We start from the raw sequence: 22,203 nt of genomic DNA on the forward strand, positions 1-22,203 counted from the left end.
TGGTTAGCTGTCTGGGGGAGCAGAAGGCTGCAAAATTAGGCCTGGGGTTCTGGGAAGGAGGAGGCAAGAGTCTGGGGTGGCTTTGAACTTGCTGTGTGACCTTGGACAAAGCACTGCGGCTCCCTGGGTCTTGGTGTTTGCACTGAGTAAATTAGAGAGCTTGGACCAGGCTTCCCGTTTCCAGTCTGTCTGCTCTCTGCAGGCTGCGCTCTTTCCCTTAGCCGTGCCTTGCAAGTGGAGCCTGCATGCAGAGCAGCCGAGCGCAGAGCATGTGAGATGCGCCGGCTGTGATTTAGTCCTTGCTGCCTGCCAGAATCCCCCTGGCTCTGATGCTGAGAGGGACTTTCACGTCTGCTCAGCTGCCAACTGGTTGGACAGGCACTTTGGAGACAGCTCTGGCTGCCATGAAAAGCGGAGACTTGGTTGCAGAGGGTGAGATCTGTTGGGGAGGTGAGCTTGTAAACATGTGAATGAGCTCAACATGTGATCAGAAGCCAAGGGCCCCAACAGGCCTGGAATGAAGGAGCTTTAGAGACCCTCTTCAACGTGCAGAGCAAAAAGACCAAGGCTCAGAGACTGAGAGTATCTACCTCAAGGTCACACAGCCAGGCTGGCTGGGGCGAGCATGTACCGGCACTGAAAGCCCAAGATGCCCTTCACCTTCCAGGGCAGCCCCGAGGGGTGGTGGCCCTCCCGAGGGCTCCTCCCCAGGGGTCAGGCCCTGGGCATCTCTGGACACTGCCTTCTCTGAGCCTCACTCTAGGTGGGCAAGGTATTTGCCCGTGTGTGCCTCAGGGTCCCCATCTGTGAGGTGGAGCGAGTCCTGTCTGCGGGGTCAGGGGAGGACCTCGTGGTGGGGCGGGCTCTTCACCCTCCTCAGAGCGTGGGATATGGCACTTAACCCATCCGATCTCAGAGACCAAGCAGAGCATCCGGAGCGGCTGGGCCACCCCTGTGGCACTGGCTTGGTGCCTCACAGAGGACGCAGAGCCTCCGCCATGGACGACGCCTGTGGAGCTGGCGCATCTCGCCATGTGAATGCACAATGTGAGATCAGAGCTGGAACCACATGGAGATCAGCCAGCTTGGACTGCGCCCCCCACCTTGTCCAGCCTGAGCCCCACCCCTGTATTACCCAACAGGTCTGTGTGGTCAGCTGGCATAGGCCAGGGAGTTAACCATCCTGCATCCTCTCCCTCTTCTCCCTCCAGCGACAGCCCTGAGCCCTGCCCCACGCCCCGAGCCAGGATGTCCTCCGCGATGCCCATGCCTTCCGCAGACAGGAGCTTGCACCTGGGACATCATCACTACGGCGCCTGTAGCCCCCTGAGCCAGATCTGGTCCGGCCCTCCAGAGGCACCAGCCGTCAAGGGCCTGTACTACCGCAGGGCCCGGAAGGTGGGCCCTCCGGACGCTTCCCCGGTGGCTGACCGGAAGAAGGAGATCTTGGTCAACGTGGGTGGCTGCAGGTACCGCCTGCCGTGGAGCACGCTGGACGAGTTCCCGCGAAGCCGCCTGGGCCGGCTCCGGCTCTGCCGCAGCCACGAGGAGATCAGCCGGCTCTGCGACGACTACGACCAGCACAGCCGGGAATTCTTCTTCGACAGGAGCCCGGGAGCGTTCGGTGCGATCGTGAGCTTCCTGGCAGCCGGGAAGCTGGTGCTGCTACGGGAGATGTGTGCCCTGTCCTTCCGCGAGGAGCTGAGCTACTGGGGCATCGAGGAGGCCCACCTGCAGCGCTGCTGCCTGCAGAAGCTGCTCGCCAAGCTGGACGAGGCGGCTGAGCTGCGCAGGGAGGAGGCCTTGGAGCGGCAGCAGGAGGCCCGGGGCCCCCGTGCCTACACCTCGCGCTGGGCACGCTGCATGCATCGGCTGCGGGAGATGGTGGAGAACCCACAGTCTGGGCTGCCCGGAAAGGTCTTTGCCTGTCTCTCCATCCTCTTTGTGGCCACCACGGCAGTCAGTCTGTGCATCAGTACCATGCCTGACCTCAGAGCCGAGGAGGACAAGGTGAGTGGCCTCTGGCCGGGAGCCTGAGATGGCGGGACACCACAGGCATGTCCTCATGGAGCCTGGGGCTGCAGAAAGGGTCTCAAGACAAGCCAGACAAGCCCTCCACCACTTGAGCCAGGATCCGAGGCCGCTTGGGTTCACTTTGTTTTCCTTTAGGTAGGGCTGGCTTTCATCTAGGCTGGCCTTGGATTGCGTGCCATCCTCCTGTGTCTCCCGTGCAGCTGGGATCACAGAGATGGCATTTCTTAAAGTACTAAAAAAATGAACAATATGCTATGTGAATTTCATTCTTTTTTAGACCAGCCCATTCATAAAGGCTAATTGTGAGTGTGTGTGTGTGTGTGTGTGTGTGTAAAACTTGTACTCAGAGCCTGGGTACTGTCCTTTACCTTTTTTGCTCAAGGCTGCCACTCAACCACTTCAGCCACAGTGAATCCACGTCTGGCTTTTTGTTGGTGAGCTGGAGATTACGGTGTCCCAGGGCCTACTCAGGCTGGCTCCACACCGGGGTCCTCAGAGCTCAGCATCCTGAGTTGTTAGCATTATAGGCCTAGGCCTGATTTTTTGTTTGGGTTTTCTTTTTGACAAAGATGCTTCACGAGGGCCAAGTGACAATGGCCTTTAAAAGGCATTTGTGCCCCTGACTTGGACAGAATCCCTTGATGATAGGGAAAAAACAATTCACTCCACAGCTGGCTTCAGTGGGCTTGTTGGGCCCAAGCCCTCCTCTCCCAGGCCTTTGTGACCACAGGACATTGCTTTACCTGTCTGAGCTTCAGCTTCCTCCTTTCTAAAATGGGTGACATTAAAAAAAAAAAACATAATAAAAGGGTGACATTGGCCTGAAGTCCCACAACTCACTGCAGTCAACCTGAACTCACAGATGAAGAAACGGAAGCGCAGGGCACTGGTAAAGACACCTCCATCTAGAGTGCACAGAGGGCCAATGACAAAGAGCAGGGTTCCCGCCGGGCCTCCCGAGACTCCCATCGGAGGTGAGTAGGGGCTGGCAGCTGGGGGCAGCCCAGCTGCTGTAGCTAATGAAGGGATAACAGGGGGATATGGGATAGCTCACTGTGCAGACACAGCAGATTTAGCTTCCTCCCCAGCAAAGCCATCTCCATGGACAGGGCCCAGCCTGGAGAAGGCCTCTCCCCCTGCTGGGAGGATAACTGAGACAGTGAGGACCTGTGAGCATCCTCCTTCAGGTGTGGGTCCTGCCATTTGCATAAAAGGCTTCTGTTCTCTCCCAGTGCACAACTGCCTTGCAGTTCACATCTGCCCTCTGGGGACAGGCAGGTGGCTGCCAACCCCGGCCGGCTGCTGGTGGGGACAACCCATAGGCTTAACCAGGCAGTGGCTCTGATGACATCAGCGCAGATGAGTGAAGGTCACAGGCACGTGGGGACAGGTCCACAGGCCCACAGAGGGTGAGGCTCCCTGAGGACTGGCAGGCTCCCATTCCCCCCACCCCTCTTCTCAAGGTGGCAAGCTAAGGTGGGCAGGGGCAGCCAGCTGGGACCCTTCCATGTTCTGAGTCTTCTTAGCCCCGGGGATGGGGCTGGGGACAGCATTTCCTCCAGGTGCCAAGGTTCTTGATCCGCCCCCCCCCCCACATCCTGCACTGGAGGATCTTGTCTTGTGAGGTCAGGCTAGGGAAGGAGGGGACAGGGAGGACCAGGAAAGACTGACCAAACTCTCCATGGGAACAAGGCCTCGGTGCCCAGACACAGCTAGCTCGCTGCTGCCATCCCCTGTCCTTCCACTGGGGCCATGGGCCACAGCCCCCCCCCCCCCCACATACATGCACACTCAGATCCCAGCTCAGCTGCTGCATGGCAGGCGGCAGTCCTGTGACCTCTGTGACATTGAGGCCTACCCTAAAGCACACTTAACTGGGCCTTTCAAGGAGTGGATCAGCACCCCTGGTGATTTAGAATATTCCCTCACCTGAGATCCTTAGGGCTCCTTCACACCAATCTAAGCACACAGAGGGCTGCTGTTTTGAAGGCTGGTGCCCTGCCAGTGAGTCCTGCTTCCTCCCTACGTGACCCGGGGGGTGGAAATACCCCTGATTTCCTGCCTGGGTCTTCCCTGCACTCCACACGGAGCAAACCCCACTCCCATGGCAAAGTCCACGGGCAGGGATGCCAACCACCCCACTTTGTCTAGGACTGAGAGAGCTCTCAGATGGAGAATTTTCTGTGCCCACCCACTAGACTGATGAGTTCCCCACCAGACACTCCAAGAGAATGGAAACATTGTATTCCTTCCTCCTCCTTTTCTCTTTTTGTCTCCAGCATTCACTGGGCGAGAATCTTCCTTGGGCTGGAGTCCCTAAGCCCTTTGCCCCTGTGGCTGAGGAGGTACCAGCCCTCCAGACAGGTGCCCACCACCAGGACAGGGGCCTGCAGGCCGTTTAGGATGCAGAACAGAGTGGGGCGCAGGTGGAGTGACTCGGCAAAGCCGGCTTGGTGCAGTGCGGGGGGGCGGGGGCAGGGAGGAGGACAGGGTGTACATGGCCTGAATAGGCAAACGGCAGCCAGGGAGGCGAAGGCAGAGCCTGCTGGGCCTGCTCAGCTCTAAGAATCACCTTCCTGCGCTCTTGGCCAGGAAGAAGCAGAGGGCACATTCTGAGGGATGTCAGTGCAGGAAGAGGCCTCGTTCAGAGAAGGTAGCTGAGCCTGCAACTTCAGGCACTGCAGGGTGGACAGGAGAGCTGGGCCACACGTACATTCCTGCCTCGACAGCACTGGTATGCGGTTTGTGGCTTGTGGCGGCATCCAGGCACCTGTATTTGAAACAGGTGCCCGGGGGCATTGAGACGGGGGTGGCACCGGGCTTCCACGTCTGCATTGTATGCTCCAACCTCTCATTGGACACAGATGCACAGAGGGGCCCAGGTACCTCCTAAGGTCACAGAGAAAGTTGATGGGGGGACCAGGGAATCAGGTCTAAAAGTCCTGAGGCCTCTCAGATCCTGAAGCACACCTGGGGCAGGGGTGGAGAATGTCCTCATCTTCCTGTCCAGTCCAGTGGTAGCAGGAAAGGATTGTCCACTACCTCTACACACACACACACACACACACACACACACACACACACACACACACACACTCGGTCCTGCAAGCTAGTGTTTGTGCGCAGGTGTACTGCTGGGAGCAGTGTTCTAATAACTACTGTATAGACATGATTTCCTTCCATCAAAACAGTCTTTGGGCCCAAAGCAATGTAAGTACAGATGGGAGCCCCAAGGAGTGGAAGAGCTGGGATTTGAACCTGGGCACAAGCAGTCTGAGCTCTGTTTCTCAGTATAGCAGAATTGGGAGGACCAGACCGAAATCAGGGAGGAAGGCGGGGGAAGGCTGCTGGGTCCTGGGCAGGCCAGCCGGGCTGAGGAGGGCAGCCCTTCTGCTCATAAAGGCCATGCCACAGAATGCACTTCAGCTGAGATTGCTCTGTGCCCAAGCACCAGAAATAATGTATTTTTCCACTTCGGAGCACTTTCTCTCCGCTCGTGTGTGTGTGTGTGTGTGTGTGTGTGTGTGTGTGTGTGTGTGTGTGTGTGTATACATAATATCTATAGCCTATTCCTCAATCCTGGTTCCACATCAGAATCATCTGTCTTAGGGAAAATTCTACTACTCATGCTTAGAAACTCTATCAACTAACCAAGAGGCTCCAAGTTCCCTCCTGGGCAGGGAGACTTCTCCAAGCCTGAGCGGGACATATGTTTGGCTAAGGATGCACTAGAAGTAAAACAGGCTCTTAAATCATCCAGTTATCGTGGTAGAATGTAAGTTATGGGGCCAGGTATGAGACCTCACACCTGTAATCCCAGCTTTTCGAGAAGCAGAAATCAGGAAGACTGGGAGGTATGTTTCAAGAATGGCAGTGCCTGTCTAGCAAGCACAAGGTCCTGAGTTCAAACCGTACTACTGCCAAAAAAAAAAAAAAAAAAAAGAGTTGATTTCTCTTTCTCGTGCACCAGTTCTCTGGGAAGAGATCTGAGTACCCTCACTGAGACCCCAATTTCTTTCTCTACCTTGGTGATTCCTTCTTCCCGGGGACACTGGTCCAGTTTGCCTGCTTGAAGCCTGGTTGCCAGCAGGCCCGCCAGTGCCTGTCCTAGCTCTGGACGCCAGGCATGTGCAGGAAAGCGCCAGGCCGAGTCTGAAGGCTGGGCCTGCGCAGTCAGACCCAGAGCTGATCCTCCATCAGGGAGACAATCCTGCACACCGGGTTGCAAGTGAGGCTAGAAGTCGGGGTGAGGGCTCCCTGTGCAGCTGACCCCAGGCGCCCAGCCACACCCCGACAACCAGGATAAAAAAAAAGGAGGACGGTGGGCAGCTCTGCCAACAACACATGCCCCCCCCATTCTCCTGCATCAGGCTGAGCTCGCTGCACCCTGCCTCTCCTTGTTCTCTGCCCCAGGGCGAATGTTCTCGAAAGTGCTATTACGTGTTCGTGGTGGAGACTGTCTGCGTGGCCTGGTTCTCCCTGGAGTTCTGCCTGAGATTTGTCCAGGCCCCGGACAAGTGCCAGTTCTTCCGCGGGCCGCTGAACATCATCGACATCCTGGCCATCTCCCCGTACTACGTGTCGCTGGCGGTGTCGGAGGAGGCGGCCGGGGAGAGGCCGGGCGCGGCCGGCTCCTACCTGGAGAAGGTGGGGCTGGCGCTGCGCGTGCTGCGGGCCCTGCGCATCCTCTACGTGATGCGCCTGGCCCGCCACTCGCTGGGGCTGCAGACGCTGGGCATCACCGTGCGCCGCTGCGCCCGCGAGCTCGGCCTGCTGCTGCTCTTCCTGGGCGTGGCCGTCACCCTCTTCTCCCCCTTGGTCTACCTGGCCGAGAGCGAATCCGGGCGGGTCCTCGAGTTCTCCAGCATCCCCGCCTCCTACTGGTGGGCCATCATCTCCATGACCACGGTGGGCTACGGGGACATGGTCCCCCGCAGCGTGCCCGGCCAGGTGGTGGCCTTCAGCAGCATTCTCAGTGGCATCCTCATCATGGCCTTCCCCGCCACCTCCATCTTCCACACCTTCTCCCACTCCTACCTGGAGCTAAAGAAGGAGCAGGAGCGGCTTCAGGCTCGCCTCCGCCGCCTCCAAAACACGACCAGCGAGCGCGAGCTCCTCGCCGACGTGGACGACCCCGGCCTCCAGGACCCGGCCTCCCCAGCCCCCAGCGTGTAACCTGAAGCTCCAGCCCGTCGCCCCAGGCCCACACCACCCCGAGCCTTCCCCAAAGGAAGAAGAGGACAAGGCCAACGATGTCCTCTGTGTGTGTAACCCTTGGCCCCCATGGCCTCCGGGTGGAGGCCGGCCTCACCCACTTCCTTCCTGAGCTTCCTGCTGGCCCACCAAGAAGCACATACAGAAGCCTCCAGGAGGCCGGGGTCTCCTCGCCCTCTCCTTCCTCCCCTGCAGTCTCCCAGCGGCGCTTGGCTCGGGTTACCCTCCTCTACACTGGGCCCCGTGGCAGCTGGTGTGGAGCCTCTGTGACTCCACTCCTCGCCCCCAGAGCCTCGTCCTCCGCCCCACTGGGAATTGGGGGTGCCGCCCTTCTGCCTCGCCTGTCAGGATTCCACAGGGAGCTCGCCACCACCGACGGCGTTGCCCATCGCCGCTGCTCCCCCCAGCTCTGGAGAAGCTCTTAGCGAGGACGGCAGAGCTGGTCTCCACAGCAGATCCCAGGCTGGGGCTCCTGCACTGCTCCTCTGCTTCAGGGAGCTCAGCCCGCCATGCTCAGCGAGGCCGCTTGGACCCAGTGCTCCTTTCGGGCAGTCACAGGGCAGCCTTCGGTCTGTTCCTTGCTGGATCCCCAGACCAGAGCCCTGCTTGGGAGCAGGTACTGCTTTATCTGCCCATTCCTACCCAGTGGAGGCAGATGTGGGACCCGACGGCTGGGACAAGACAGCCCACACCCAGAGGAGCAGAAAGAGCAGGAGACTCTGAGTAGTCAAAGGCCCGGGGCGGCTTCACTTCCTCCGACTCCTCCAGCTGATGTAGACATGCATCCCCGTGCCTTTAGACCCCAGGAGCCGGTGGGGACACCCCCAGTCTTTCTCTACTGTCCCACAATGTGTCAGTCTGCTGCAGGAGCTAGTGGAGTCCTGTGGGCATTTGGGTTGTGTTCTGGGGCATTTCAGTAGCCATGAATCTTCTCTTCCAGGCTTTCTCCCCCCACCCTCCTCTTAGGCAAAATGCTAAAAGCCCAAAGCCTCCCATTGACTGTCTGCTGGGCGCCAGACAGTGTGGGCGTGTTGTGGGGATTTCATTCCATCTAGGGCTTTAGGCACACTACTTGCCTGTTGGGAGCCAGAGTGGAATCTTCTCTCACTGTGGAGTTGGACTAGACCCGTTGTTCCCTGCCTAAGGTACCAGAGACCCCTTTGGTAGGCTACTGTGGGTGGTGACCAGCCAAACAGATGGAGGGAGCTCTGCACCCCACTGGCATATGCTGATGGCTAGAAGCAAGTGAAAATGTCTAGACTTCGCCCCTCCTGCTCAGGGCCTGGTCACGGCCGGCTGGACCCAAGTGATCATCTGACTCCAGGAGCCAGGGAAGACGCCAGTGAGGGCCTGCCCTCCCCCCCAACCCCACCCCCCCACCCCCGCCCCGTCAGCCTCTACACCTGCCCCTCTCTTCTGCATGGAGACGCAATTGCACTGCTGGAGTTCCTGGAGTGGCCGTTCTGGGCTTCAGCCATGCCCTGCTGTGACTGGCTCCCACCCAGCCCCTTCCACCTTCCTAAGGGCACCACGGCTGAAAGAAAAGTTTAAAATCAGTATTAGACAAACTCATCAGCAACATTACAAGGTTCCATCCAGTCTCCATACACACTCATGGAAGTCCTCTACTGAATTAGAGGTGGAAAATTCAGATTGATTGATCACATGCGTGGCTTAATTAAATGCTCTATTTTCCCCCCTCCCTGCTAATGTCCCAGGAGGTGGGTCTAAGTCAGCTTGCTGGGCAGCTTCTTGCCTGTGATTGGATGGTGTGGGAGTGACGAACAAGTTGCTAGGCAATTTCTTCATCCCCATTGGCTAAAAGGGGCCTTGTGATTCCATTATTCCCTCTGGGATACCAAAGCATGACTGTAGCCAGAGGTAAATATTTTCCAGCTAAAGGCAAAGAAGAAAAAAATGACCCTTGATTCAGCTACTGTCAGGTTGTGGCCGAAGGTGATTCCAAGAAGTAACTGACATTTTGGGTCAATAACCTTAAAGCCAGGCGGGTGGACAACAAGTTAGAGAAGAATGAGTTAGCCTTTCAATGGTGATAAAGGAATTCATGGACGTGGGCTGGACTGGAGACCCAAGGATTCCATGCGGATGTGTCTAGAACAATATGGAACATCTAGTGACATTTGGGACCATATAGGACTCCCCACAGGGAGTCTCTCTGAGGGGTGGATGGGCCTCTGGAGATGAAGTGCATCTCATAGTGCAAAGGGTCCCCCAAAGAAATCCCAGACCCCTCAAAAAGGATCAAGGCCTCCAAAGTAAATCAACACCCTCATTTTAAGATGGAACGACCGAGAAGGAAAGCCATCTGCCCAAAGCCACACTGCCACTTCCATCTAGTGAGAAGCAAGTGTTCAAATTCCCAGCAGAGCAGCGGATTCCCAGTAATGTCTTGTTGCAACTTTTTGGGCCTGAGCCTTCAAATCAAATATTCAAGGTGCCTGGTGCAGTGGCTCTCACCGGTCATCCTAGCTTCTCAGGAAGCTGAGAGCTAAGGATCAGGGTAGAAAGCGAGTCCTTGAAGAAAAGTTTGTGAGACGCTTGCCTCCAGTTATCCAACAAAAAGGCCAGAAGTGGAGTTGTGGCTCAAGTGGTAGAACACCAGCCTTGAGCAAATATCCAAGAAGAGATTAAAACTGTTTTCCATGTTGTTCTGAGCAGAGGCCACAGGACATGGTCCACATATGTCGTGTGGTAATGGAGATGGTCTGGACTTACCAGCCCTTCCTTCTCTGACTTGCCCCATGGAGGAGCTGAATCTGAAGGCCTTGCAGATGGGGCTTTCTGCAACACTTGACTCCATGGCCTGGTGGGAGGAGGGGTGGTAAGGAGAGAGGAAGAGAGAACTTTGCCTACAAAACTGTTGAGTTGCTCTCTTCCTGCCGTTTGCCTGCATTTCTTCCCGCCCCAGCCAGGCACCATCCACCACTGTGCTGGCTGCTCACTGAATTCAACAGACTCCCTTCCCTCCTCTACTGTATATCCATGGTGGGTGCCAGTGCATCATGGCTAGCACCATTGTTTATATGTGTGCATATACGTGTGTGCACACGTGCATACGCCAGTACTGGAGCTTAAATTCAGGGCCTAGATGCTGTCCCTGAGCTCAAGACTCAGTCACTGCTCCATTCCCAGCTTTTTAAAAGTGGCTAATTGGAGATGAAAAATCTCAGGGACTTTTCTGCCTGGGCTGGCTTCAAACCTGTATCCCAGCCTCCTGAGTAGCTAGGATTACAGGCATGAGCCACAGGTGCCTGGCAATGCCATTTGGTAAATATGCCAAGCTCACAAAAACGCTGCAAGAACGCTGCAGGGAGAGACCACTCCAACTCACCTAGTTTTTAACATTAGTCTCTGTGCTTTATCATTCCCCCACCCCTCCCATGCTCTGTAATATTCACATGTGGTAGGTTTTCCAGAACCTGAGTGAGTGACTGAGCCACAGCACAGCTCTCAAGGCCCCGCGCTTCAGGTGTGATCACTAGAAAGCTGGGCACAGACCAGCAGCCCAGGACTCCTCACGTGGGGCTTCTGTCCAGGCCCCCAAACATTTCCAAGGACATTTTCACCAACAGCTGCATCCACTTCTCACTGAAGTCAGTGATCTGTCCCCACCAGGACAGGAACTGCCAGGCAACCAAGCGCTCTCAGCCTAGGACAGAAGGCCTGAGGAGATCCAGGACAGAAGGCCTGAGGAGATCCAGAACGTGTCCAGGTATGGAGCAATGACGCAGGCCGTGTCACTCATAACCTCGGTGAACTGGCCAGCTGGGGGCACCCAGGACATAAAGTATCAACCTGCCTGTCCCAGAGCTCTGCCTGACCTGTGGTCAGATGCTGCACTTCCTGGCCTGTCTCTCTTGGCCTCCAGCCATCTGGACTGTTTCCACAACCTTGCTGTGATTTAATGACAATGAATTCTCAGCGAATGCATTGCACCATAATCTCGTGTCTGTCCCCAGATGCTCAGGTCCAGGCAGATCAATGCTACCTGAGGGGGCTGTTTCCCTCAGGCCATCACATCTGGGGGATCCCTTACCAGGGATGCAGAAATCCTCTTAAGGTGGGACTGCAGGACAAGCTAGGGAGATTGAGAGCTGGCCTAACAATCCTTAAATTCAAAATGGCAGCCCCCACCCTCTGTCCACTTCCATCCTCTGGCCACTCCCACCCTCCATCCCCTCCCATTCTCCATCCGGTCCCACTTCATGGATAGAATGTGCCCGGGCGGCAGGACATGTGCTGACCAACCCAGGCTGTCTGTGTACAGGAGAGTGGGTGTTCCCTGCAGGTCTGTTCTCAGCAGCTCCCTCTGTCCACGCGTGCCCGGGGGTGGGGGCGGGGAGGCCTCTCTTTGCCCTTCCCCAAGGCTGGCTGGCTTCACTCATTCCTAGAGCTAAAAGGACTTAAAGGTCATGGGTCCAGCCTTCCCGTTTGACATGTATGAAGGAGAAGGTGCAGGGACAGGGCGCGTTCAGTGAGGCATGCAGCAGGGACAAGCCAGGGACGCAACCAGCAAAGCCAGGATGCAGCCCCAGCTCTGGACTTCCAGCTCTGACCAACCTGTTCTCTCAGTCTTTAGCCAGCATTTGGCATCTATTCAAGGGGCAGTTTGGAGCACCATCTCATTAATAATAAAACAAAAGAAGGCCGGCCTGCTGGCAGCAGCCTGCTCCCTGGGGCCATGTAGACTGCGGCCCGCAGCCCGGAGACTTTCATAACTCACCTTTGTAGAAGAACAAAGCGATAGGGAGCCTGGGACCCACATGCCGCCACTCTGGGACCAACTCTGGCACCCTGAGCTAAAATTACCCATCTCGCTGCCTCTGGAGCTTCCGCTGTGCTAGCAGTGACCGGATGATGGGAGCCCCCTGCTCCTGTCCGGCTGGCTCTCAAGGAACCCCATGGGCCCCAAGAGAAACATTAAACAATGTTCTTTTTTGTTTTCTTGCCAGTCCTGGGGCTTGAGCTCAGGGCCTGAGCACTGTCCTTGGGCTTTCTCAAGACTAGAGCTCTATCACTTGTGCCACAGCACCACTTCTGGCTTTTCTATGTATGTGGTACAGAGGAATCGAACCTGGGTCTTCATGAATGCCAGGCAAGCACTCTTACCACTAGGCCAAACTCCCAGCCCAACATTAAGCAATGTTAAGAAGTGTGTTGTGCTAGTGTGGTGTGCCCAGTAGGTCGAGCCAGGAGGTGCTATCGTTGACTTTGGGGAAATAACTAGAGGCAGGATGCCTCTCCATGAGAGGGCAAGTGGGGCCAACTCTGTCTCTTTGTCTCTGTCTCTCTGCCTCTCTCCCTGACCTTTGTCGCTCTGTCTCTGCCTCTCTCCTAGAGTACAGAGCCTGTTAGATTTGGTTAGGTGGTGGTTCTCCCAGATCCATGGTCTCTTCCAGAGGTAACCCTGGACCAGGGAGTAAGCATGGGCACTCAGTTCTCAGACAGTCTACTCAGGGAGTGAGGAGATGGTCACAGACGGCATTTACTAGGAATGAAGGTTTGTAATTTGGCTACACTGAGTCAGGGCGGTGGAAGACGTGTCCTGTGAGGCAAAGGCTGGAGAGACCCAGGCAGAGCTGTTGTTCAGATTGGTTAGAGAGTTGGGGGCCCTGTTTAGGATCGTGTCTTTCTACATGATGACATCACAGAGTGAAGGCTGTCTTGCAGAGCGGTCTACAGCTATGCCTCTGTGGCCTGTCCCACAGCCACAGGACGGAGTGAGGTCCTACTTTCCACGTCGTGGATAGACTGCTACAGCACTGAGAGAAAGAAGGCAGTCACCAAAGGTCACATTTGCTACAACTACATTTATGTGTCATCCCCAGAATCAGCAAATCCATAGGAGAATGTAGCTGAGTGGATGCGTTGGGGAGGAAAGGGGGCAGAGAGTCTTCTAACGAGCACCAGGTTTCTGTGGGGGGTGACACAACTGTTCTGGAATTATATACCAGTGGTGGTTGTACAACTCTAAGAATGTACTGCAAAGACAGAAGCGTGCATCTTTTAAACATTGAATTTCCTGGCATTTGAAGTCTCTAAATAATGAGAGGAGGAGATGGACGAGGAGGGGAGAGGGCACAGCCTTTGCAGGTCTAGACTGGACCCTCTGCTTGGGGAGTAGAGTCACAGGGCTCAGCTTTGCCCTCCCTGGCCTGGGGCCAGGCCAGATCACAGCTTCAGAGGGCAGTGCCAGACAAACCCCTGGCAAGGCTGGGCAGCAGCTGGTGGGGCCATGAAAGCCACAGTGGCCATGGGGCTGTATAGGACATGTCCTGGATACTGCCAAGCTCAGCCACATTAGTAGATTTCCAACAGCTTGAGTTATTTTCTTTTGCGTTTTTATTCGTTTTGCTCGCACCAGGGTCTCACTAGAACATAGCCCAGGGTGGCCTCAAACTTGGAATCTTCTTGCCTCAGACTCCCGGGGGCTGGAATCACACATGTGCACCTTGGATTTCAAAAAGCCACCAGCCCAAAGGAGCTGGACATGTGAATGCACACAGAGACCCGCACGCGGGTATATAGGCAGCCTGTTGATCGCCGTTACCTGTGGAGAGGTGGGCATCCTGCAGCCACGAGTGGAAAGCAAAGTCACTCTGTCCTCGCAATGGGGGGTAGGGGATGGAGGCTGTGCCCGGGTCACCAGACCCAGGGAGGCTCCAAGGAGGTCTCCCAAGCGGAGGAGGCGGCTTGGGCTTGCAAGCCCTTGGGACCTCGGGTCAAGTCATCTCATAAATGAGAATGCATCTTAGGACACAGGCAGGAGAGAGCTCAAAGAGTTCTTAGCAAATCAGAGGAGAGGACAGTCACCCTGAAGAGGCCTGGAGAGCTCTCCTAGGCAAGGGGGAAGCCATGATGGAGAATGTAGGTGAGGGGCTTGGTAGCAAGACTGCATTTTATCCACAAAGCAACTCAGAGGGACCTTCCTGGAGAAGAACAGACAGTGTTCCCCCAGGGGAATGAGCGCTCAGGTTCCAGATCTATCCTTGTCCCAAACCACAGGGCAATGCCTGCTCAAAGCACACTTCCGTGGACCTGAGAACACAATGGTTTGCACCATCTGGAGGATGGCAGCTGTCTGCACTTCTGTCTCCCACAGAGCTGGAGAGACACTGTGAGCCAGTGAGTTCCACCTGCAGCAGCCGGTGAACCCCCAGCACTGCCACCTCCAGCACCTCCCCCAGCCCCTGGCACCTCAGTGACGACGGACACGGAGCAGAAGAGTCCACAGCTTTGGTCACCGTCCTGCTATCCCCTAGAAGCTCTGAGGGTGTCCAGCTTGGAAAGCTGGACCACGCCTGGTCTGCCATGACAGAACTGAGGATTGGCCTGGGTAATCTGCAACTGTGGAAGCGGGGCTTGGCACTCAAAGTGTAAGACAGACAGCACAAAATGCCAGAGGCACAGGCGACCCAGGTCTATTCCCAGACAGCTAGACTGGGCAGTTTCCTCATAATGACCTTGAGATCCCTCATAGCGGGTGTCAGAACTCTGTGGCTTATATGCCTGAAGGATTTTCCCTGGAACTGAGGTGCTGAGTTTTGCTTATCTGGTCATTAGCTAATGGACATCTGGGTCGTTTCCACTTAGAGAAATAGCATTATGCCCCTGCCGCTGCCATCTGTGTAGATGTTTGTGAAGATGATGTTTATTCTTTGTCATGCCCAGAAATGGAAATGCTGGTGACTCTACATTTCCCCACTTCAGAGGACTGCTGCACACGTCTCATAGAGGCCGTAGCACTTATCATAGCCACTGGCACTGTGCAAAGGGTTCAGCTCCTCTCCTCACCCACAGCTGCTGCCCCCTTTTTATTATCATCATGCAAGTGGAGGTTTTGATATGCAGTTTCCTGGTGATTAATGATGAAGAGATCTGTGTCGAGTCTTATCAGCCATTAGAATGTCTTCTTGGGAGAAATGTTTATGTTGACCTTTGTCCGTTCGCTGGGTTGGCTGCCTTTATCGTTGAATTGTCAGATTGTTTTTCATGCATTATGAATACAAGCCTGTCATTACAAACAGGACTTACAAGTGCCTTCCCAGTTCTGTGGGTTTCTTTTTACACTTCTGACACTCCAAAGCAACAGTGGGGTTTTTTATTTATTTATTTTTAAAATTTTGGCACCATATCTAAAAAAGCCTTGCCTGGCTCAGGGCCATGAAGTTTTTCTACTGAAACAGACTGGGGCTGTAAACTAATCTCACCTGGTTTCCTGTGTGTTCTATAAGGAAGGACCCAGCTTCCTTTATCTTTGGGTGGCTACTTAGGAAGACAGATTTAAAGAATATCTCTTCGGACCATATGATAAAATATGTGTATATAAGAATTTAAGGGGCCGGGCACCCGGGCTCCCGTGGCTCACGCCTGTCATCCTAGCTACCCAGTTGGCTGAGATCTGAGGATCAAGGTTCAAAGCCAGCCTGGGCACAAAAAGGACCTGAGACTCTTATCTCCAATTAACCTCTAGAAAACAAGAAGTGGGGCTTGGCTCGAGGGTAGGGCAGTAGCCTTGAGTTGAAGATCTGAAGGACAAAGCCCAGACCCTGGGGTAGGGTGGTAGCCTTGAGCTGAAGAGCTCAGGGACAGCACCCAGGCTGAGTTCAAGCCCCTTGACCCACAAAAAAAAAAAAAAGAAAAAAAATTCAAGGGGCTGGGAGTTTGGCCTAGTGGTAGAATGCTTGCCTAGCATGCCCAACACTCTGGGTTCAATTTCTCAGTACGGCATACACTGAAAAAAAAAAAAGCCAGAAGTGGTGCTCAAATGGTAGAGTGCTGGCCTTGAGGAAAGCCCAAGGATGGTGCCCAGGCCCTGAGTTCAAGCCCCAGGATTGGCAAAAAAAAAAAAAAAAAAAAGAATTTAAAGGTTGGGCTGGGAACATAGCCTAGTGGTAGAGTGCTCGCCTAGCATGCACAAAGTCCTGGGTTCGGTTTCTCGGTACCACATACCCAGAAAAAGCCAGAAGTAGTGTGGTGGCTCAAGTGGCAGAGCGCTAACCTTGAGCAAAATGTGCCCAAGGACAGTGCCCAGGCCCTGAGTTCAAGCCCCAGGACTGGCCAAAAAAAAAAAAAAAGAATTTAAATGCTAATTTCACCTGGGCTGGGTGACAATTCACAGAACAGACCCTTTGCTTTGACTCCCTGGAACATTTCAAAATGCCAAGTCTTATTTTAGAGTTTGTTCTCTTCCAACACAAGACTATAAAGAAATGCCATGATCTGTTAATTTTCTCTCTGGAGTGGGGCACCTCCAATGCGGGGCTGGGCGGGCCGGGGGCCGGCGACTGGGGATGCAGAGAAATGACATCCCATGTTCATGTTCTAGGCCGATGGTTGTTAGGTCTGACCACACCCCCCCAACCCCGAATCCTTCCACCATGACCCTCACTTGCCGGTGGGAAACTGAGGCTGGCTTCCCAGTCCACATTTCAGTGTCCAGTGATGGTCCCAGAGCCTGGGCTGCAGAGGAGAGAGGTCCTGCTAGAAATGGGGAGAGGCACCCCAAGGGAGCAGCACGGCCATGTGCCAAGTTCAATTACCTCTAGCCCCAATCTAAATCTGCTATTGTTGGCAAAACTTTCTCTTGGGGGGATTAGGCCAAAAAGACATTCGCAGACTGTCCATTTTGAAAGTGGCATTTGTCACCACCCTGCAACAGAGCGTGCTGAGTCAGAGGAATGGGGCGCAGACTGCAGAATGGAAAGCTTGGACAGGCAGATTTATGCAACTCGGGGACAAACAGTACTTATTTAGCAGAACACAGCAGTTAGTGTCATTTGGAATAACTTGTTTACCCAGTGATTATGTGATTAATGAAGACCGCAGGCCTGGGATAGGGAGCTGAATGGAAATGATGGCATCATTTCTGGACCAGGCTCTAGTCACACTGCAGCCCAATGGTCCATCAATCTCAGCCTTTCCGGGATGAATGGTGTGTAGAAGTGAGCTAATAAATAGGCTGGAGACATTCAAAAACCCTCTCCATGCCTGAAAAATGGTAACTGCCAGAAATGTTTATTCCGGAGATGCCTTGATTTTATTTTTTTAGCGGTGTTTGAAGGTAAATGATGGAGTCATTTTTCTCAGTGCTGACCTGGCTTTTGCCAGGAACTGCCTCGAGCAGGACACCTGTCCCTATTTGGCCTCTGTGCTCCTGAATGTCTCTCTCCTCTTTAGGGAAACTTGGCAACATGGGCATCCTCTGCTGCCCTCCCTCTGGGAGGGATGTCCCCAGCTCAAGTGTCACCTCCCTGCAGGTAGAGGGGGGAGCTAACTTCCTCCTGGCTGTCTGGAGAGGGTGCGGCAAGGTCAGCCAGGCCAGTCCCCACTCCTTCCCTGGGCAGTGACGGAGGTGGGAGGTTCAAGTGAGGCACCAGGGAAGTTCCTGGCTTCACAGGACAGTTTTGGCAACTGAGAAATGGGGTCATGGTCTCACCCCTAGTCGAGTTGGTAGAAACTTCACTTTTTTTTTTTTTTTTTTGTCAGTCATAGGGCTTGAACTCGGCCTGGGCATTGTCCCTTAGCTCTTAAGCTCAAGGCTACTGCTCTACCCCCTGAGCCACAGTGCCATTTCCCATTTTCTAGTGATGAATTGGAGATAAGAGTCTCAGGTTCTCTGGCTTTGAACCCTGATCCTCAGGTCTCAGCCTCCTGAGTAGCTAGGATTACCAGCATGAACCACTGTCCCCTGCTTGACTTTCTTTTGATCCAGTACTGGAGCTTGAACTCAGGGTCTAGGTGCTGTCCCTTAGCCTTTTTCACTTGAGGCTGGTACTCTACCATTTGGTTTTCTGGTGGCATGGAAGTAAGAGTCTCACAGACTTTCCAGCCCAGGCTAGCTTTGAACCTTGATCCTTGGATCTCAACCTCCTGAACAGCTAGGGTTACCGGCATGAGCCTCCCGTACTCAGCTCAGTTCAACGTTTAGCAGCTGGTGCCCACGTCCCTCGTGTCAAGTGGACCATGAACACGTGTCTAGAACGCTGCTGGCTGACAGGCCCTGCACAGTCTAGATGACCAGGGGCAAGACACACAGGCCCTGCGGCAGGAGGCGTGCTGGAGAGGGGACCCAACCTCTGGGCTCTCACTCAACGCCTGGCCTGGCCCGGCCCTGTGGAGAGAGCCAGCTGTACCAGTCGGCCTCTCCTGGGCAGGACAGCAGGGGACACAGGAGGGAGACTCCTCTCTAGAGGCCATGAGTCTTGAGACCTGCTGTCTGGCCTGCTGGGAGGTCCAGCAGCCTGTGTATTGTTCCTCCAAGGATGTAAGTTCCACTTGGAGTCTTCCTGCAGCATATACCAACGGCAGTGCAGCATGGGAGGTGGGGGTACCTTGGCCCATTGTAGAGGTCGCAGGAGATTAAACGTGGCCTCCCCAGGGCCCCAGGACCAGCTTCCCAAGTCCCATCTATGACAGCTGTGGCCTGGAAGGTGGCAGTGGGGCCGCCGACCCTTACCTCCCAAGCTGCACCTGTGAACTGCGGCTCTGTGATTCTGGAGACCAGGCTGAGGGGAGCAGACACAGGCGCTTCACCCTGGCTCCCCCATACCAGCAACACACACAGAGGCCCAGACCACCAGAAACCACTCTTTATTCAAGACAGCGTACAGCAGCCACAGCCCTCACGTAGCGCAGGCCCCTCAATGGCTCCCCAGCCCCTCTGTGCTTCCCGCAGCCTCCACGAGCCCTACCCCTGCAGGGGCCTGCTGGCAGTCAGTTCAGCTCCGGAATTTGCCTACCAGTGGCTTAAAGGGCCAAGCTCCCAGGCCCTGCTGGTCCAGGAGTTGGGAGAGCTGCTGGCGGGCGTCCCTGTAGGGTCCCGCCTAGGGGGAGACAGAGAGAGTAGGGGAGAGAAGGGCAGGGTGGAGGGGGAACAGGTCTGAACTAGAGGACAGGGCCCTGGAGATGGGGGCTGCAGGGAGCGGGCCTGACCTTGGCATCCTCGTAGGTCTGCAGGTCCAGGAGCTGAGGCTTCCCCAGGGCCCTGGCAACCTGGCGAAAGGCCCTGAGAAAGGCGGCCTTACAGAGGCGTGAGGGGGGCCCCAGAATGGCACTGAGGGGGAGACGAGAGGGGGTGCAGAGATCAGCAGTGGTGGGAAGAACTGCAGCCTGCCCACCACGGACCCCTGAGGGACGTCCCTCCTGCCCCCCACGGAGCCCCTGAGGGACGTCCCTCCTGCCCCAAGCCAGGCCCTCCTCACTTGGTCTTCACACGCCCGGTGGCCACGTCCACGACTTCAATATCAGGATCCCCCAGACTCCAGTTGAGGCTTAGGCCGTGGCAGGTACTGGGGGTAGGGCTGGAAGGGGCCACTGGAGGCCCTGAAAACAGGTGCAAGGTGGTGCGGACATAGGGGGGGGGCAGGCATGACCCCAGAATACCATCTAGGCTGGGCCGGGCATGGATGGCCCTGTTCAGGGTTGGGGGGTCATGGCAGGGGTCAGCTGTGGAGCAAAGGCACAAGATGTGGTCTGTCACTCCCTGCACCCCAGCAGACCCACAGCCCACTCCCCACTCCGGCCCTTACCCAGGACCAGGCTGGTGGCATAGAGCGGTGGCAGGAAGTGGGCCAGCAGGGCGCCGCCCAGCCCCAGCACAGCCCAGCGCGCCAGCTTGTCACTGGCTGACAGGCAGCCCACTCGTGTGTCCCGGAGCGCAGGGGCCACGTAGGACACGGGCTTCAGCTGCCCACAGATGTGGACCTGCAGGCGGAAGGCTGGGATGTTCAGGACACTCCCCTCTGAGGACGGCGGGAGGCTGAGGAGAAACGAGGGACCCAGAGTCAGCTGTGCTCTTCAGACCCTGGTCCCCTTAACAGCCAAACCCAGGGGCGCCGGCCTGGGAGCCCCACATACTAGACGTCGTGGGCCGCTCCCTTGGGGGTGTTGCTGACATACAGGTGCAGGAAGATCCCGGGCTTGAGGGCGAAGGGGGGGCCCGGCCCGGGCTGCAGGGCCAGCACAGACTGCTCCTTGCCCTTGGGGCCCCCCTGTGTGGCCAGCAGGAGCTGCCGGAAGAAGAATCTGGGGGTGACAGGCAGAGAGGGGCTGAGGCTATCATCCTGGCCAGCTGCAGCACAGCCCACCCGCCTGCCCCTCACCTCAGCAGCGCCCTGCGGGCAATGATCAGACCATGGCAGTCGTGAAGCTGCCGGCCCGAGAACTCCAGCCAGCCGGCACAGCTGCCACTGCCCGTGCCCAGGGCCACTAACTCATAGATCTCCTTGGCATGGCCTTCAGTGCTGGGGATCTCTGTGCAGGGAGGGGAAGGCTCAGTGAGAGGCAAAGGGCCTGTGGGGACAGAAGTAGACGGGGCCAGGGCCATCCTCACCCCTCTCCAAGATGACGGCTGCCACTGTCCCCTTGCACGCCTGGTAAGGAGAATTCTGGTCCAGCAAGCGATCTAAGCCAGCGCTGACCACAGCAGCACAGCGTTGTTCGTGGGTCAGGATGGTCTCTGCCAGAGGGCCAGAGATCAGTGGCAAGCCCACAGGCCAGGCCTCCCTCTCCAGCCCCAGGACTGGCCCATCTCCCTATGCCCAGGGAAGTGAGCAGGCTTTCTGCTCTGAGGGGGTGGGGGGGAGGGCTCTGAGCTACCCAGAAAGCTGCTCTTCTAATAGTCTCTGTCCTCCAAAGGACATTAGAGCAAGGTTGGACATTTCTCTTAGCCACAACCTGCTCATCCCCTCACCCCCCTGCCCGTTCACAATGCAGCAAACCTCCCCTCCCTGGGGCTCCTGTACCTGGGCTGTCCAAGTGACTCTGGATATAGCGGAGGGCAGAGAGTGCTGCCTGCTGTTTGGCCTCTGTCTTGCTGCTCGCAGTTCCTGCAGGGCAGGCCACCCCATCTAATTCCACACACACAGAGAAGGGAAAGCCAGGGCCTGTGGGGAAGAAGGAGTTAGGAAGGAGTTATACTCAAGAAGGTGCCACCTGAGGGCCGCGATTCAAAGCCAGCCTAGGTAGGAAAGTCTGTGGGACTTCTATCTCGAATTAAGGGGGGGGGGGGAAGAGCCAGAAGTACAGGTGTGTGGCTCAAGTGGCAAAGTACCAGGCTTGACTCAAAAAGCAAGGGCAGTACTGATGTGCAGAAGGTCAGAAAACTTGGGGCCCACCTTGAGCTCATGACCGTCCTGCCTTTGCCTGCCATGGCCTGGGATTAAAGTCTTGGGTCTCCCCCCCCCTCCCTTCGCCCCTCCACAGCCAGGTGGGGATGATGCTGGCCTTGCCGTGACCCTGTCCCCAGCAGGGCGAGGCCTGGGGGCCCCGGGCCAGCCCCGGGCCTCACCTGCGCTCTGGTCCTCCCGGAAGGCCAGGGCCACGCCCAGGCTGGCCGTGTACTGCTCCAGCAGGGCCACGGCCTGGCCGGGCGGCGGGTCCCGGGGCAGCGGGCTGGCCGGCGGGAGGTCCCCAGCGGGCCCTGCCGGCGGGACGCAGACCCGCGGGGACTTCACGGGCGGCGCCCCCGCGTCCTCCCCAGCCTGCGCGGCCCCCGCCCGGGCCCCACCGTCCCCTGCCGCCGAGGCCCGGGGCTGCTGGGCGCCCCCCGCGCCGGGGGCCGGCAGGGTCCCCCAGGAGTCGTGGCCCGGGCTGACCGAAGGCCGCCAGGAGCCCGGCCCCGGGCTGATCTGTAACGAGGCGGCCAGACGGGGCTTCCTGCGGCCTCCATCGTCCGCGCCCGCCGGGCCCGTGCTGGGCTGCGCACACATGGCCAGGGGCGAGCTGGCAACGCGCATGCGCCGGCGCGTGGGACGCGTGTGCGGAGCACGTGGTCTGACGCCAGTCGGGAGCCCCGCCTCTGCCTGTGGCCGACCAATGGGAGCCCTCGGGGCTGCAGCGTGATCAGCCAATGGAAAGGCCGGGCTCGCAGGGGCCCGGGGATGCGGAAGGCCTGGCCTAGGCACCACAGCTGGGGCTGGGTTGGGCTGGGCC

At 56.7% G+C, this 22,203-nt stretch overlaps 2 protein-coding genes across 2 annotated transcripts; one reads left to right on the top strand and one right to left on the bottom strand.

Annotated features, from left to right (window-relative positions):
• Positions 1-1,260: 1,260 nt before the first annotated feature.
• Positions 1,261-7,219, top strand: Kcng4 (potassium voltage-gated channel modifier subfamily G member 4). Its single transcript, XM_090356997.1, has 2 exons — positions 1,261-2,010; positions 6,448-7,219. The coding sequence occupies exons 1-2, from the start codon at positions 1,261-1,263 to the stop codon at positions 7,207-7,209; spliced, it is 1,512 nt and encodes a 503-aa protein (XP_090213123.1). The 3' UTR covers positions 7,210-7,219.
• An 11,641-nt stretch (positions 7,220-18,860) lies between these two features.
• On the bottom strand, positions 18,861-21,981 carry Adad2 (adenosine deaminase domain containing 2). Its single transcript, XM_090356998.1, has 9 exons — positions 21,560-21,981; positions 21,015-21,155; positions 20,603-20,728; positions 20,373-20,523; positions 20,128-20,295; positions 19,800-20,029; positions 19,473-19,716; positions 19,204-19,324; positions 18,861-19,094 (listed from the first exon to the last, which is right to left on the bottom strand). The coding sequence occupies exons 1-9, from the start codon at positions 21,978-21,980 to the stop codon at positions 18,990-18,992; spliced, it is 1,707 nt and encodes a 568-aa protein (XP_090213124.1). The 5' UTR covers position 21,981; the 3' UTR covers positions 18,861-18,989.
• Between the last annotated feature and the right edge of the window lie 222 nt (positions 21,982-22,203).

Source organism: Megascapheus bottae, chromosome 24 (genome assembly GCF_031878675.1).
Source record: "Megascapheus bottae isolate mThoBot1 chromosome 24, mThoBot2.hap1, whole genome shotgun sequence".
In the NCBI taxonomy this organism is placed as follows: domain Eukaryota; kingdom Metazoa; phylum Chordata; class Mammalia; order Rodentia; family Geomyidae; genus Megascapheus; species Megascapheus bottae.